General features: G+C 36.4%; 1 protein-coding gene across 5 annotated transcripts in view; it reads left to right on the top strand.

The window, feature by feature from the left end:
- SPAG6 (sperm associated antigen 6) overlaps nt 1–16,693 on the top strand; it is a 68,856-nt gene that overhangs the window by 2,790 nt on the left and 49,373 nt on the right. The window contains exons 1-4 of one of the 5 annotated variants that reach the window (XM_058183185.1): nt 2,173–2,283; nt 8,658–8,753; nt 9,526–9,555; nt 10,345–10,408. Coding sequence is in view for 1 of the 5 variants with exons in the window: in XM_058183182.1 (XP_058039165.1) it covers nt 6,728–6,752; nt 8,658–8,753 (121 nt within the window). In the remaining 4 variants the exon portion in view is untranslated. Of the gene's footprint in view, nt 1–2,172; nt 2,284–2,333; nt 6,753–8,657; nt 8,754–9,525; nt 9,556–10,344; nt 10,409–16,693 lie in introns of those variants that run through there. The other 4 variants (XM_058183186.1, XM_058183183.1, XM_058183182.1 and 1 more) reach the window with 4 other exon arrangements.

Below are 16,693 nucleotides of genomic sequence, written 5' to 3'. Positions count from 1 at the left end.
GTTTACTTTTGAGCATAAAAGGGAGATCTATTATGCATTTCATTAAAACTTCTAAATTTCTCACTAGGAGCCAGACAGACAAAAAACATGCACTGTACATAGAAGAACTCTGGAGTCACAAGATGTATCTTGAGAATCAGAACAGACAAGTGTTCAGATATCCATAAAGAGTCTTTTGCTCCAATAATACCTTATTTTCAGCATTTATTTGAGGAAGTGGTGGAAGAGTTATTTTGCTGATTTTCAAAATAATCATAGAACCTAATCTATTGTGAATCTACCAGAATTCTACTGGTATTCCATAACAAATAAGGACAAAGCTGTATCTCTTTCAGATAAAACTGAGAAGTGAATTATTAAATTCAGTCAAATTTGAATTCATCATTGAAATAATTTTCATTGCTTGGAGGGATCTCCAATTGATTACAATTATTTTACATCCATTTATGATAAGGATAATTGTAATATGCATAAGGATGATTATCTGTGTGTCTGCAGTTGTGAATTTAGTGTGGGCATGATCTGAAAATCTGCAACTTATTTTAGGAAGAATATTTTGAAAGTCTCTCAAGACAGGTGCATAGATACCTTACTTTCAGCAGATCTATGCTAGGAAAATGTTTCATTCTATCAATAAATAGTATTTATTTCCAAATGCATCAGAATTAACAATCCTTTGTTGCCAGTGGTTCATGCAACAGCCATCTTTATCTATATATGTAAAGGAACTTATCTTCAATTTATGGAGATAATGAAGATAAGAATTATTTGCATCTTAACACAATACTTGGCTACCCAAACAACTCCTCTTTACGAATGCCACCCCAAGGCCTGGAAATATTTTCCTTCTTCTCAAGAGAGCAAAAATGTCTAAGGACCCAAGGGCTTGCCATACTTCCACCCCACCCGATGCATCTAGTGATACACTTGAAACAAGTGGCTTAAGCAGGAAAAAAATAAGCTCTTTGCCAAGATCTGCATTAGATTATTCTAATTCTGGCTTCAGCACAAGAGAAGACCAATTCTATGATTGCAGGGGAACACCAGAGCTTTGAGGGAGTCTTGGTGGTGATGAAAAGTGAATGTGAGGAAGAGGCCTCATGGTAATTACTAAGACCTTGGGTTCTACACATACAGGTAGTTGTCCCCAATGAGCAATCTTGGCATAGAATGAAGTGTAACTGGTCCTCCAGGAGAAATAGGGCATGGCCAACAAATTAGATTGCTCCTGCTAGAACAGTTGAGAAGCTCTTGGATTTAAGATTAATGAATTTCTCAAGCTCAGAACACATTAATTTGGAGATTAACTTGGCTGGATCCATTGGAGCCATGCATGCAAGAAACCTCCATTTTAATTGTACAGTAGTTCTCAAATAATGGCATGTGACCTTATTAAAATAATTGATCATTGGGGAGTATGCTGTAGGTATATCTTTATGGGATCTTTGTATTTGTACCTGATGCTCAATTGGGCGTAGACTGTTCTCAGCTGGAGTTATTACTTAGAATCAGAGATATTACCCAGAAGTAAGAATATTTCCAACCAGATTAACCGAAAAGCAGTTTGCTACTAATACTATGGTGCCTGTTATGAAATGCCCTTCTGTGCAAAAGAAAAGTTCTTCTATAATATTGGATTAGGAGTTCAAACATTCCCCTAAGCTGGTTATTGTTTTGGTTAAGCCTATTGTATGAATATTTGTTCCACAAATTGTATTTTACAATTTATTGCAATAGTGAGATATTTAAAAAATTTTTCATGCCTTTCATTTCTTCAGCTTATGATTTTTGTATTGTTTTAGTGTTCTGCCTAACTCCTGCTCTCTAAGAAAGAAAACACAGTAACGTAGCCTGATGGAGATGTGCACACATGCATGCGAAAAGTGAAATTGGTCACTGGTACTTTATTAAGCAGACTACACAGTTCAATATATTAACCCAGTTTGTGCGGGTGTGGGCGCAAATGGACACGCCTTTTCAACTGCAACCGGAAAAAAAACCAATACGCATAAGAAAGAAATCAGAGAGGCTTCGTCCTTTGGCATAGCGTAAAAATAAATAACTAAAAACCCTCGCTTGGGACTCAGCCGTGCGGCGCCGTACACCGAGGGAAGCGAAGTTAAACACAAAGCTGCGCATGCGCAGTTTCCGTCACAGATAATGCGGCGTGACGTTATACACTGGTCTTGCGGCTGCGGGCCTTTAAATTTGTTACTACGCTGCGTCATTGCTGATTCGCTTAGCCGCAGAAAGGAAAAGGCTTTGGAGGAGACAGCTGCAAAGGTTATTTTCTTCTGCTTGCTTCAAGTTCTCCTTTCTGTGGCTATTTCGAGTCGAGGGCAGCGGGTAGAGGCGTTTTTCTCTGGCCACTGAGTAAGCAGAGAAAGTCCGCGGCGCATGGCTGGAACTGTGCATCGTGCCCAAATTGCGCACTTTTATTGCTACTTCCGAAATCCTAGGCAGACTTCTCCAGGGAACCCCGCACTGGAATTTATGCCAAGTAGATGTGCACATGACCTGCACGGTGACCTGGGGATGCTTTGATCTTTGTGGGGGGTTGGGGGGGGTTCTTTCCTTCTTTCTCAGACCCTGAGCCTCAGCGATTGCCTGGAGGCCGATCCTCCACGCCACATCACGTCGCCCAACGCCTCTTTCGCTTCTTCCCCAGAAAGTCCCAGCCTCCTGGAAACTTCGCTCGCAGTGCTATAGGTCGCCCCGTTGTTAAGTGGGCGGTTTTGATTCTGTCGGCCCACTTGGCAGAAAATTACAGGTTACTCGGAGACTGTGGCTTCCAACTGAAGCGTATCGGTTCAGTTGGAATAGGCAGTTCCTCGGCGCAGGTTCAACACCGGGAAAAATCAAGTGCGTTGGTTTTGAGCTGTAGTTGCGCTATTGCGCAAACATGAGTTTTGCTCACATGCAAAACCTTGGCTGATCCTCTTGAGTGCCTGGGGTTGCAGGCTTTATATCTGGTTAACTCTGTATGATTGGTACTTTAAAGCAGCATCCTTAATGAGAAAAGAATTTTCCACTTTGTCCTCCTCCTTTTCCTGGGAATATTTCCCCCTTAATCTGTCCCTGGCATATTACAATTCTCCTGTACCAAAGACGCAACGCATTGTTTCTTTTTAAGGAGCAAAAGAACTCAGTACCGTTGCCAGGAGATCGAGGAGAAAAGGGACTCCTTGGTGTTCCATAAAGAAGGATGGAAAATATGTACGATGTGCACTCATTCATCTGGGCTGGGTTTGCACATTGCACTGAGCCCTAAGGTAGTTGATTTGACTTAGCTTATGCATTCAGCCAGTGGTTTATGTAACGTTAAGATAATCAAGATGCTCTAGGTCTAGGCCATATGAGCCCAATCAGTATCCCTTTCATTTTTGTACAGTCACTGGGGATAGAAATAAAGATTGACTCATCATTTTAAGGAGGCTTAATATACATCTGAAATGCTAACTAGATTTTTGTGTGCCTATCATAAGGAAAAAGAGACCAGTTTTTTTCCTTTTCTGATGTGCAAAATGGGTCTTACTTCCAACCACAGGATCTCCCACTGTTGGATTTTAATTTAATGAAAACCTACTAGCCCATGGACTATTTAAGAGTGAAATATGCTGGTGATTTACTTGACAAGAGACAGCTCTAAATTTAATTGTTTCTTTTAGTTGGAACTGATAAAAGTCCCCAGCTCTGAAGTCCTATAATGTCTGATGTCAGATTAGAATACCTTCAAAACTTTCAGATATATTGGATTATAAATCCACAATCCAGATGAACTAGATAACAAGAGTCTTACTCAATTCATCCTTATACTGTTTTTATATAATTAGAAGGAAGAACTGGCATAGGGAAGTGGTTGAAATGTTTGACTTTTTCCAGAGATGCTGAGAATCAAGTCTGCCTTCTCCCAATGGTTCTCACCAATACCTTCAGAGACTGATTTAAAGGATTTAAAAAGGGGTGGAATCCTTATGTGCATTACATCCAAGATGCAAGTATATCACATAATAATGAACAATTTGAATAAGCAACTGACAAAGTGGAGGAGGTGCATATCTCCATACTTAGTCCATTTTCAACTGGAGTATGTCAGCATCATTTGAACATTCTGAGGGGCATCTATTAGTTTGACTGGAATGATGTTATGAAGCTTGAAGATAACAAGCATTAAGAAATGTTTCATGATTGATTCTTAGTTTAGACAGGCTTGTTCCGGCCATGAATTGTTTTCTGCCATGCCTGTTTAACCTGCCTGTAAGACCTTTCAGCTGCTTGACCAAACCCAGTTGTTGCCACAAAGAACCTGTGAAAATCCTTTTGGAAGTGCCATCATGCACATGGCATGACATATGGTAACCTTATGTTACAGGAATTAAGTCCCAAACATGGAAAATCACCCTCAGTGGGACTCTTTTTCTTGGGTTGTTGTTGACCAATTAAATTCAGCCACAAATTTTAGATCTTTCCCTAAGAAAAATATCCTTACTAGTACTACTAGTAACTGGGAGATAAATAGAAGGATGGGGGAAATAATGAATAATAATAATGAAAAGCAATTTTTGAACACATATTTTTAAAATGTTAATTTGTCTGAGTATTCTGACCTGGTGTCTTGCTTTCCTATACCAGTATAACTGGCATTTGCTAGGAATAGGAATTAAAAACCACAGCCCTGCATATGAGCCCTGAAGATTTTTGGTAGCTTCAAGAAGAGGAATTTAGGATAAGAGGAATTTAGATTACCCTCTTCTATTCTTTCTTGAAGAGTTGGATCCTAACTCTGCTCAACCAATTTCCCCAGTCCTGTGAGTCTTGAGTTAAGAACCCCCAAAACCCTGTCCTGTTAGAGAACAGCTCACCTGATTGGCAGAAATTTTAACCTGGGAAATAAGTTCACATTACAGTGGGACAGTTATGGTCACTGAGCTTTTTCTCTCAACACCAGGAAGTCTGAAAACTCTGTTGAAGTTTTGGCTGATTCCTGGTTTGTGTATGGTAAGGAACCAAGGGAATTTGCAAGATATACACACTGTTGTTAGTGCACAGTGTAAAGGAAACTTGTTTTTTTTTTAGACTAAACCAGAAGAAAAACTAACCTATGGGATTTCAGCTGTTGACTAAAGCAAAAGGAAAATTTCTTCATTTATTATTAGGGTTTATTGGCTTCAAAGACAATGTGGTGAGAAAGTGAGAGTTTGAGAAATCTCCCCTTCTAGAGTCTACTGGTAACATTGGAAAAAGAGTCCAAATGCCTATTTATCTCTATTCAAAATATATTTGTAATTATCTCCATGTATGCTACAAATAGGGGGTGATGTTTGACCTTCCTTCACTAGGAAGAGTGTAGGAAGAGAGACATGTTAGCTTGTGGTAACCAAAATCTGACCAAAAGATGCTATTCAACTTGGTTACAGTATTATTCACTAAGCAGTAGATGGGATGCTGAGAATTAAGGATTTCTTATTGAGAGGAGGGAGGAGGGGCATAGACAATATTTTTTTTAAAAAAATAATTCCTACTACTTTATAGAATAATAGCTTATCAAAACTAAGTGAAAGGAGGGTGGGTCATGCTAAGCTAGCATGGTATACTGCAGAAGTGTTGAATAGGAATGGATGATTTGGGGCCAGTCACTCTCAGCCCAAGTGACATTTTTGTGAGAACTTTTGAGAAAGAGAGTTCTATTCTATTCTATTCTATTCTATTCTATTCTATTCTATTCTATTCTATTCTATTCTATTCTATTCTATTCTATTCGCCCTTTCAGCAGCTGGAAGAAAGGGAAGGTATAAACTTAACAAACAAAAGCACATTTGTACTATATGTAATTTGACAATTACAAATTTAAGGGAAGTTAAATCTCAGTTGAGCTGAAAGCGATTATAGAGTGGAAGCCTGGTCTACTAGAAGTAGTGCAGGTCGAGCATTCTCGGTCTTGGGAACCGTGGCTGTCTTAGGGAACACGATATTAGCGAAGGCAGAACATCGACCAGACGATGCAAACCTCTGTTTTTTCATCAAATTCTCGCGTGGAAAAATTATTTGCCCAAACACACCGCAAGATATTGCTCCTTTAAAACGTCTGCTTTATGAGAAATGGAGTCAGTTGGAAGACTGAGCAACTTAATTGTGGAGACCACAACCAGAGGGATTCTTGACGCACTTTTGAGTGGAATGGAGCCTTTCAGGAACACAAAGCTTGCCTTCTCCGGGACTTAACCCGAAAGAAGATGGGTGAAGATGCCCTCACCCTGTCTTGAGCCTCGTCTTAAGAAGGGAGTGCAGCTAGCAAGGCGTGCGCGCGGCGCCTCCAACCAGCCTGGGAGGATTCGGGGCGACCGCTGCCGTTGCAACAAGTCTCCATCGCCCCGCGCGCATCTCTCGGACAGGGCCCGGCCCCAAGAGCAGCCGGCGGGCAGAACCGGTGTGCGGTGTCGCGATGTCACAATGAGGCGCAGGCCGCAGCCTCTCTCCCGCCCCTTTGATGGCGCCTGCTTCCGTTTGGTTACCAAGGAGAAGGATACACACCGCAGCCCAAACTGAAAAGGCTCCGAGGACAAGGAGAGCGCTGCTAACTGCAAGAGCCTTGTAGAAGTTTGGCCCGGGGGCGCTGCCCACATCTCAGGAGAGAAGAGGCGAGGGGAAAGAGCGTGGCGAAAGATCCTGAAAATATCGCGTAAGCCGGCACCCCAAACCGTACTTGGGGGAACTCTCAGCAAGAAGGATGAGTCAGAGGCAGGTCCTGCAAGGTATTTAAATATGGAGCATTGGTGGGTTGGACTCCCTGATTTCACAGGTTTTTTAAAAGGGATTTGACTTATAATGCCCTGAAAAGTGTCTGTGTGTGTGCCTGCGCTGTGAGTGTAAGATACTTCAGAGGGGTGCCATTTGTTTTCATGCCAGGTTGTATCTGGATGGTTGCCCTCAAAGAGATCAGGAAGACAAAAGCTAAAGTTGATTTTATTAAATTATACTCAGTATTATAACTCTCCAATCATCTTTCATTTCTGAGGAATTGATTCTTTGGGGCCACTCTTCCACTCCTAGCACATTAAAAATTATAATTTGGGAGCAAATTATAGAGGCCCCTAAGAGGCATTTTTCTAGCTTTTATGGTCCTCATCCAAAGGTTTTAAATAGAATATGTTTTATATTGATATGATATATGATGTAATAATATTCATTTATGTGTGAATGCATGTTTACATATATTATGTGTCATCATTGACTCCTAGCCACTGTATACTTAGGCCTTCTCCAAGATTATCTATGTCCATTGATAGCAATATTTCAATATTTGAGAGTCTGCCACAAAAGAAAACCTATTTTCCAAAGCACCAGAAGGCAAGACAAGAAACAATGGATGGAAACTAACCAAGGAGAGAAGCAACCTAGAACTAAGAAGAAACTTCCTATCAGTGAGAACAATTAACCAGTGGAACAGCTTACCTTCAGAAGTTGTAGGCTCTTCATCACTGTATGACTGTAACTTTGTGGCTTATATCCTTAATATCTTTATTTATATTAAATTTATTAGATTAGATTAGATTAGATTTATATTGATATAGTTTCCTGATTGCTTGTTTGTACCCTATGACTATCATTAAGTGTTGTACCATATGATTCTTGATAAACTTATCTTTTCTTTTATGTACACTGAGAGCATATGCACCAAGACAAATTCCTGTGTCCAATCACACTTGGCCAACCTAAAATTATATTTTATTTTATTCTATTCTATTCTATTCTAAAAGATAGATGTAATAGAAGTGTTTTTAAATCACTGGAGGCTTTTAAGAAGAGACTGAACTGTCTTTTGTCTGAAATGGTAAAGGATTAGGTCCCTTCCAACTCTAGTATTCAAACCTGGTGCCATAGATCTACATATTGCTGCTGTAATTGAGTTTGTCCACCTTTCTGCTGGTTATTCTCTTTCCTTCCATCTTTTTTAGGCTTCTCAGAAGAAGTAAGTACTGCATAATAGGTCCAGGATATGATTGGAACATGGTCATATGGGTCTAAATGAAAACTTAAGAACAAATTGAGCCAGAATTTTCATTGATTGATTTATACCTGCATGGTTTTGCTTTTTGTAGGTTTTGACATATTCTGACATCTGAATATCTTTTCCAAAAGCTCCAATGCAATCTTACCATTATTTCTTGTTTGCTTATTTCTTTACTGTTGGCAAATCCTAAAAGGTAGAGGCTATTCAGTAATTAATTGTCAGTTCTAAGTGGCTATTGTTCTTGTTGCCTCTAATTTGATCTTCATTATATTTAATTTCAGTTTTTACTCTGCTCCTTCACTTCCATTATTGGAGTTTATTATTTACACACATTTTTTACTGTGTTCCTTGACTTCCATTACTGGAGCTTATTATTTTAAAGAACAAATACTTAATTATATAAAGCAAATATTACATCTTGTTTCTTCTTGTCCACCCCGTGCTATCATTTATTTTTCAGTTTTAAGGTGTCACTTCCCTTTTCATGCAACATTTAACCTTCTGAAATTTGCCATTCTTTTTCATGCATAGATCAGAAGAAAGGAAGAGACATAACATATCTTTTTTTGTGGGTGTGCTTCCGAAGTTGTTCGTATGGAACAGTGTTGCTGAAATGTACTTACTCTACTTTCTTTTTTGTTTGCAGTCTTTGAGCAATATCAAAGAGCCCGAACACAATTCGTCCAGACGGTTGCAGAACTTGCTACTAGGCCCCAAAATATAGAGACTCTCCAGAATGCAGGTAAATAAATAGAAACAAGACTATCAAAGTGGTTTCTTTCCTTTTATTTTCATTACAAGCGACTTAGTACTTTTGAATCCTGTATCTTTTTATATATATCTGATAACAAAAAAGCTAAAAATAAGAAATATATTTATACATTTAAATTCTTTTGTATATTTGCTTTCTAAAACTACACAAAAAATTGTTAAAGATAATATGGTTCAATTTTAGACAATTAAAGAGAATAGAAGTGAGCAGCAATTCACTGTCTAGTGCTCAGAATTTCTGACAGAAGTAACTGACATTGGAAAGCGCAGAAATATAATCTGGTTAGATTTAATAGTATGTTAAAAGGTTGAGCTAATTCTATATTAGCATCTTGATATTTCACAAAACCAGTAATTTCTTTAAATGTCAATTACTCAATTGCTATTTTGTATATTTTTTAAATTAGATTAGCAATGTTATATTTTGGTTGTACTTTACATAATTTCTAGGTATATTTAATCAATGATATATTTAAATGTAAAAAAATTTCAAACTGTGGTAAAATTATTAGCCCTAGAAATGATGCATCAACTTGAAACACTTAACATCATATTTGTTTAGGGATTCTATCAAGTGCACAGTATAATTATTAAAAATGGAACTTTCTTCAAAGTTGTAATTTAAAAAAAATATTTTTAATTATATATATTAGATGTAAGCTCTATACTTTGTTTTTAAAATTTATGGAAAATCTATGGATGATTTATTTTAATATTGCTATTCTCAATTTTAATCATTCTAGTGAGGCTATGCAGGATTAGGTGGTAATCCTGTAAGTATTTACACATGAAAAAAATAATTTTCATTGAATTCAGGAACAATATGTTTTATAATAATTAATATATACGTTGGACTTTGATTTTTTTTATTATTATTATTTTTGTATCCCTCCTGGTAGATCAGACTTAGCAAGTGAAGTTGTGTTGTACCACGTATCAATTTTGCTAAAGAACTATTGAAGAATAATTTCATTTTATCAAGCCTGTTCCTTAAGAGAATAAACTTAACAAGAGTCTGAATATTGAAATGCTAGGGGGATTGAAAATAATTTAGCAGGGTGTTCTTTGAAAAAAAAAATCTGAGTTAATTTTAACAAGATTGCATACAAGATTGGCCTAATGATTAGTTCTTCAGTATTTTAGTAGTGTTGTATACTGTCACTTTTTTATTTATTTCTAGAAAGAAATCACTTACCCTAATTACAAAGGTTCTTTTATTATGGAATTTCATTTCAAGCTTATCCTGAAGCAGCTCCTATGCATTTAATTTTTTAGCCAGAAAAATATTGGCCTAGCAGCCAAAATCTTACAGTTAGAGAAACAAGGCATGGGTAACTTAATTTTTTAAATAATATAAGAAGGATGTAAAATATCTAAAGCAGCAACAGTTCTTTTATCAGAAAGTGCTCTGGAGTGGGGAGAAATACTTGTTCATATGCATTTACTTTAAAGAATTTACTTTAAAATTGCAAGTTTAGAACCAGACTAAATTGCATATAGTTGCATTAGAAGCAATTGGATCTTTATAGATAAACTTTCATCTTGACTTCTGTTTGATCTAGTTCTAAACCTGTTCATGCCTACTCAGATGCAAAATCTTCTGATTTCAATGAGATAAACTCTTCGGTAAGTGGCAAAGGATTTCAATCATCATGGATATAATCCAAAGCACTATAAACCTCATATTTATAAAATTTAGTGCTGTGTATTCTTTTTTTTTTTTTTTTTTTTTTTTTTATTGAAAGAGTTTTAAAAAAAACAAAAACATTTTCCCCCTTTTTTCCCCCTCCCTCCCAAAAAAAAAAAAAAACAAAACATCCCCCTCCCTCCCCCACCCCCGGCTTCCCGGGTCAATCACAAGGTAAAGTCCAATCCAAATAACCACATCCAAAGCTTTTCGTCTCCCAACCCCCTCCCCATTACATAAAATAACTTTCTAATTATTCAAAGGCAATCTGATATTTCTTTATCTGATATCTGTTTTGTAGATAATCAATCCATTTTTCCATTCAATTAAATATCTTTCCTGCGTATTGTCTTTTAAAACGCTGAGATTTTAGCCATCTCAGCCAAATTAATAACTTTCAATATCCATTCTTCTATTGTAGGTATCTCTTCTTCTTCCAGTATTGACCAATCAACAGTCTTGCTGCTGTTATTAAGTTCAAAATCAGTTTAGTCTCAATCCCTGTACAATCCATTATAATTCCCAAAAGGAAAAATTGTGGCAGGAACTTTATCTTCTTCTTCAGTACATTTTGAATAATCCACCAAATTCTTATCCAAAAGACCTTAATTTTCTTGCAAGTCCACCAAATATGAAAATATGTAGCATCATCACAATCACACCTCCAACATTTCGCTTGGATATTAGGATACATACATGATAATTTTTTGGGATCTAAATGCCATCTATAAAACATCTTATAAAATTTTCCTTAAATTCTGTGCTTGTGTAAACTTAACATTTCTAACCCAAATTTTCTCCCATGTTTCCAACATTATTGGTTCCTGAATATTCTGTGCCCATTTTATCATACAATCCTTTACCAAATCCTTTTCCGAATCTATTTCAAGCAACACATTATACAATCTCTTTATATGCTCGTGGGTCTGATTTCTAATTTGCTTTATTAAATTTTCCTTCCTTTGCATTATACCAATTTTTTGATCTTCTTTCCATCTAGCACTTATTTGCCCATATTGAAACCAAGTATAATTCCTCCCTTCTTCATTTAATACCTGTAATGATTTTAATTGCAATCTACCTCCTTCAGCATACAAAAGTTCTTTATATGTAATCATTTCCTGTTTCTGTTCTATATTTATATTCTCTATTGCATGTCTAGGGCTCGCCCATATAGGAATCTTATAATCTAATTTATAGGAATATTTATTCCAGACCAAAAGAGCACTTCTCAACACATGATTCTTAAAAGCCCTATCCACTTTTTCCATAAAATAAGTACGCATGCCATCCATATAACAAGTCATAACCTTCTATATTCAAAATTCTTTCCTCTGTTAAGTTAAACCAGTCACTTATTACTGAGAGGGTTACTGCTTCATAATATAGTTTAAAATTAGGCATTCTTAAACCACCTCTTTCCCGTGAATCCTGTATTATTTTCATTTTAACCTCGCCTTTTACCCTGCCATATAAAATTTATTAATCCCACTCTGCCAATCTTCCAAATTTTTATCCTTTTAATTATAGGTATCATCTGGAACAGAAACAAAAATCTAGGTAACACATTCATTTTAATAGCATAATCCTTCCCAATAGGGATAACTGCAATTTCTTCCAGCCATTCATATCATTCTGAACTTTTGCCATAGCAAGTCATAATTATTCTTATAAAGTTTCTTGTTCGATGAGCTAATATAGACCCTAAATATTTAACCTTTTTACTACCTCAAATCCTGTCATTTCCTCTAGTTTTGTTTCTGTTGTATAGACATATTTTTAATTATCACTTTTGTTTTTTCTGATTTATTTTAAATCCTGATACCTTTCCATATTTATCAATTACTTCCAACAAAAATCTACTTGAATTTATAGGATTCATTAACGTAACCACTACATCATCTGCAAAAGCTCTAACTTTGTACTCATATTGTCTAATCTTAATTCTCTATTTTCATTAATTTCGTATTTTATCTAATAATGGTTCCAGAGTCAAAACAAACAATAATGGTGATAAGGGACATCCCTGTCTTGTTCCTTCGCAATCTTAATAACTTCTGTCAAACTACCATTTACTATAATCTGTGCTGTTTGCTCTCCATAAATCGCTTTAATTATTCTAATAAAACAGTCTCCATATTGCATTTTCTCTATTAATTTAAATAAAAAATCCCAATGCAATCGATCAAAGGCTTTCTCTGCATCCAAAAAATAAGTGCCGCTGAAGTATTCTTCTTTCCAAATATTCCAATATATTAACAATCTGTCTAACATTATTCCTCATCTGCCTCCTTTTATAAAACCAGATTGATCAGTATGAATTCTTTGTTGTAAAACTAACATTAATCTATTTGCTATTATTTTTACAAAATCTTATAATCATTATTTAAAAGTGAAATCGCCTATAGTTACCAGGTTTAGAGCAGTCTTGCTCCTCTTTCGGTATCAGTGAAATAAAAGATGTTTTCCATGACGGGGGTATTCCACTCCTAATTGTATCTGATTAAATAATTCTTTAAGTGGGCCTAATATTTCATCCTGTGTTTTTTTATAATAAGTTGCTGTAAGACCATCTGTACCAGGGGTTTCCCATTTTTAATTGTTTAATTGCTCCACTATTTCTCCAGTAGCTATCGGCCGTTCAGCTCCTCCTCTGTTCTAATGTTAGAATATTCACCTTATAATCTTTCAAATAATCATAAATATCCCTATCCAATATTTTGTCTTTTGCATATAGTGCAGTATAAAATTCTGAGAATGCCTTTTTAATTTTATCCTGTTGATATGTCTCTTTACCTTTATATTCTATTTTTTGTATGACACGTGCTTTCTGTTTCTTCCTTAAATTATATGCCAACCATCTCCCAGGTTTATTTGCATTACAAAAAGTATTATGTTTAGCATATTGTATATTCGTTGCCACCTGGTCTGCCATTAACATATTAAATTGACTCTGTAATATTTTTATAGCCTCTTTAAGTTTATGATCTTGTGGGTTTTGAATTAATAACTGTTGCTTCCTTTGAATTTCTTCTTCCAAATATCTACGCTGCTTTTGTTTATTATTCCTTTGCCTGTTGTCCAAATAAATCAATATCCCTCTAATAAACGCTTTGCTCGCTTCCCACACAGTTCCTATAGGTGTCCCTTTGTACATATTAAAATCAAAAAATTCTTTTAACTGTTTCTTACAATAAGTTACATTATCCTCATATCTAAACAGATTTTCATTCAACCTCCATGTTCTACCACCTTTTTTCCCTTGTAATAATTCCATCCATACTGGGCTATGGTCAGTTAAACACCTCGAAAATATTTTCCTTCTTTTCTGAGCTGAATTCAAGCCATTAACATTCCATGACAAGATTCTATTTGCCATTACTGGCCTCCTGAAGCTTTGAAGCAGACAACGGAAGCTCCTCCTCCGGTATCTTCCGTCTAGCTCCTCCCACAGCTTCCATAATGGGATCCTGACTTTTACTTTGAGACTGTTGCTCTTCTTTACGCTTAAGGGCTCCTCTTGTCACCCTTTGCTCTTGTGGTTCCTCTAATACTGGCAGCAATAAAGGCTCTTGGGTCACCACGCCTTCTTGAGTCTCTTGAAGTTTTTCTATCACTTCTATTTCGACTTTCAAAACTGTAGAAAGAAAATCCTTTGCCTTTAAAACCGTGTCAATTCTATATCTCCTTCCTTGATAGAATAGTGTCAGTCCAACTGGCACCTCCCATCTGAATTGAATCTGATGTTTTTTAAGTTCTTGTGTAAAAAGCAAATTGCTTCCTGTCTCTTAACATCTTTGAAGGAATCTCTTCAACACCTTCAACTCCTGTTCTCCAATTTTAAAGTTGTCTGATATGAAACTTGCAGAATTTGATTTCTCATAGTCCTTTTCACAAAATAAACCACAATGTCCCGAGGAAGCTTTCTGTCTTGCAATCCAAGAATTAACTCTATATATTTTATCAATTTGGTAAGCTACCTCTTGGGGTCCGCTTCAATAAATTCAGCCAATGCTTCTGATATAATTTTTCTTAAGTCTTCCACGCTCTTCTCGCATACCACAATTCTAAGAGCTCCTTCCATAAGTTTATATTGTAATATCACAACCTGATCTTCATTTTGATCCACTTTTTCTGAACACCTTTCATTTCATCTTCTAAATACTTATTTGACTGAGAGATCTGTTGCATTTCCACTTCCAATCCTTCAATTTTTTACTCAGTCCTTGAACTGCCATAAGAATATCTTCTTATTTTTGCATTAAAATTCTCCATCATCTCTTTTGCCTATCTTCAGAAAGTTTTAATTGTTCTTTCAATATTTCCTCAAGACTTGGTTCAGATCCCTTCTTCCAGAAGGCTTTAAAGGTTTAGCTGCCATTCTGTCTTCAAAAGAATCAGGAATTCAAACTTAATAACTCTCCTTCCTCCTTTCAGTATAAAAACTCCGTTTGTAACAATCCACAAGTAACGCTGCTTCATCGTACTAAAAATTTTACTTTCACTTTTAGACGCCATTTTAAAAGTCAATTAATCAAAGACAAAGAAAGGTTTCAAATTTCAAAAGGAGTCGGTACTTGCCGTGTTGATTCTACATCAAAGTTCGAACGCCAGAAATTCCGCCTGCTTGGAATATCAATCAATTTAATAAGTTCTCTAGAGCAGAAGCAACATTCCTCTCCTTTTCCTGATAAAAACAGGGCGTGTTGAAGTTGGAAGGAGTGGAATTCGGTGGGGTCATAAATCCAGGAAAATTCGCTCTTAAGAGCAAACCCCCTGTCAGACCTGCCACTCTTCCACAATTCTGATAATCTCTTTCACCCAGAGATTATGCTAAGCTCAGTGAACAGTGATTTATTTTCTGTTTCACTGACTTTTACAATCTTCTAACACGGAGTGCTCTGTTTGAGCACCCAGCAGGAGGGTGACGTCACTGGAGCCTCGTGCTGTGTATTCTTATGTTCTTGTGATACAGTGGTATCGGAACAGACATTGAATTAGGAATATTAATCCTTTTACTGCTTTTATTAAAAAGTATCAATTTTCATTGCCTTATCATATATCTATGTTCAATCACTACAAATCTGTTATCTAGATAGCTCCCATTGCTCCATAAACCATAGTAACTGATCACTAATTTTATACATTTTAAAAAAAATTTTATACTGAACTGGAATAAAGAATTCCAATGATCCATTATATATTATACACACACACACACACACACAGACAGACACACACAGACACACACACAAACACACAAACACACACATTCTTCATTGTATTGGATGAAGTCACATAGGTTCTGTATGTTGAAAGTATGTGAAGAATTCAATACATCCTTTCAATGCTATATGTAGGATTTTTTTTTTGGTCATGAAACAAACTTCAATAAATTGCAAAAGTTATCATTGTTGATCTCGAGGGATGATGGCCCTCCTTCATTATGTGTAAGTAATAACTTCCATTGTTGCAACTATTTTCTTCTGGGGCCGGAAATCGCATATTTTTTTTAACTTCTCATCTTTATGGCTGGAAAGTTTAAAAACCATTGTAATAATGATTTACACCCTTTGATTCAAGATTGAAGAATTGCAGTTTTGGATACTTGAGTACCTGTAGGAGAAGACACAGATCCTGGAGTAGGAGTCTGAAGAGGCTTCTGACCAGAATTGTTAGGTCTCTGAAAATGCTCCAAGTCCAACCCTCTTTGAATTCTGTTGACTCTTATCTAGTGCCAATTAAGTGCTGACTGTTAATTAACTAGATTCCTAGTTTAGGCTTGTTCAATAAATCTTCTTAATTGGAACTTAATATATGGTCCTGAGTCTTTATGCCTGACAGTGCCTAGCATCACACAAAATAATTTGTTATAAAGGGTTCTAGGGCTCAGAGCAAAGCACCAAGACTGATTACAACAGAACAGAACATAAATTTGAGGTAATGGAAATAAACATTGATCATGAGCGGCCCTCTATTGGAGTGCCATTAAAATGAGATTAGATGGTGCAAAAAGCTGGGGTGGATTGGTATCAGTTTATGGAGGGTCTCCTCTAAGAGACCATCAGGCTCATGGTGCAGGAATTCAGAGACAGCAGGGTGGATGGCTAAAGTACAGGTGGTTCTTGTTTAATTACCACAATTGGGACTAGCAACTTGATCATTAAGGGAAATGGTCACTTAGTGAAATTGTGACTATGTTTATGATCTTATTTCAGCTATCC

The sequence above is a fragment of the Ahaetulla prasina genome, chromosome 4, assembly GCF_028640845.1.
Source record: "Ahaetulla prasina isolate Xishuangbanna chromosome 4, ASM2864084v1, whole genome shotgun sequence".
Classification (NCBI taxonomy): domain Eukaryota; kingdom Metazoa; phylum Chordata; class Lepidosauria; order Squamata; family Colubridae; genus Ahaetulla; species Ahaetulla prasina.
The sequence above is the reverse complement of the archived record's forward strand: the minus strand, read 5'-3'. Positions and strand labels throughout refer to the sequence as shown.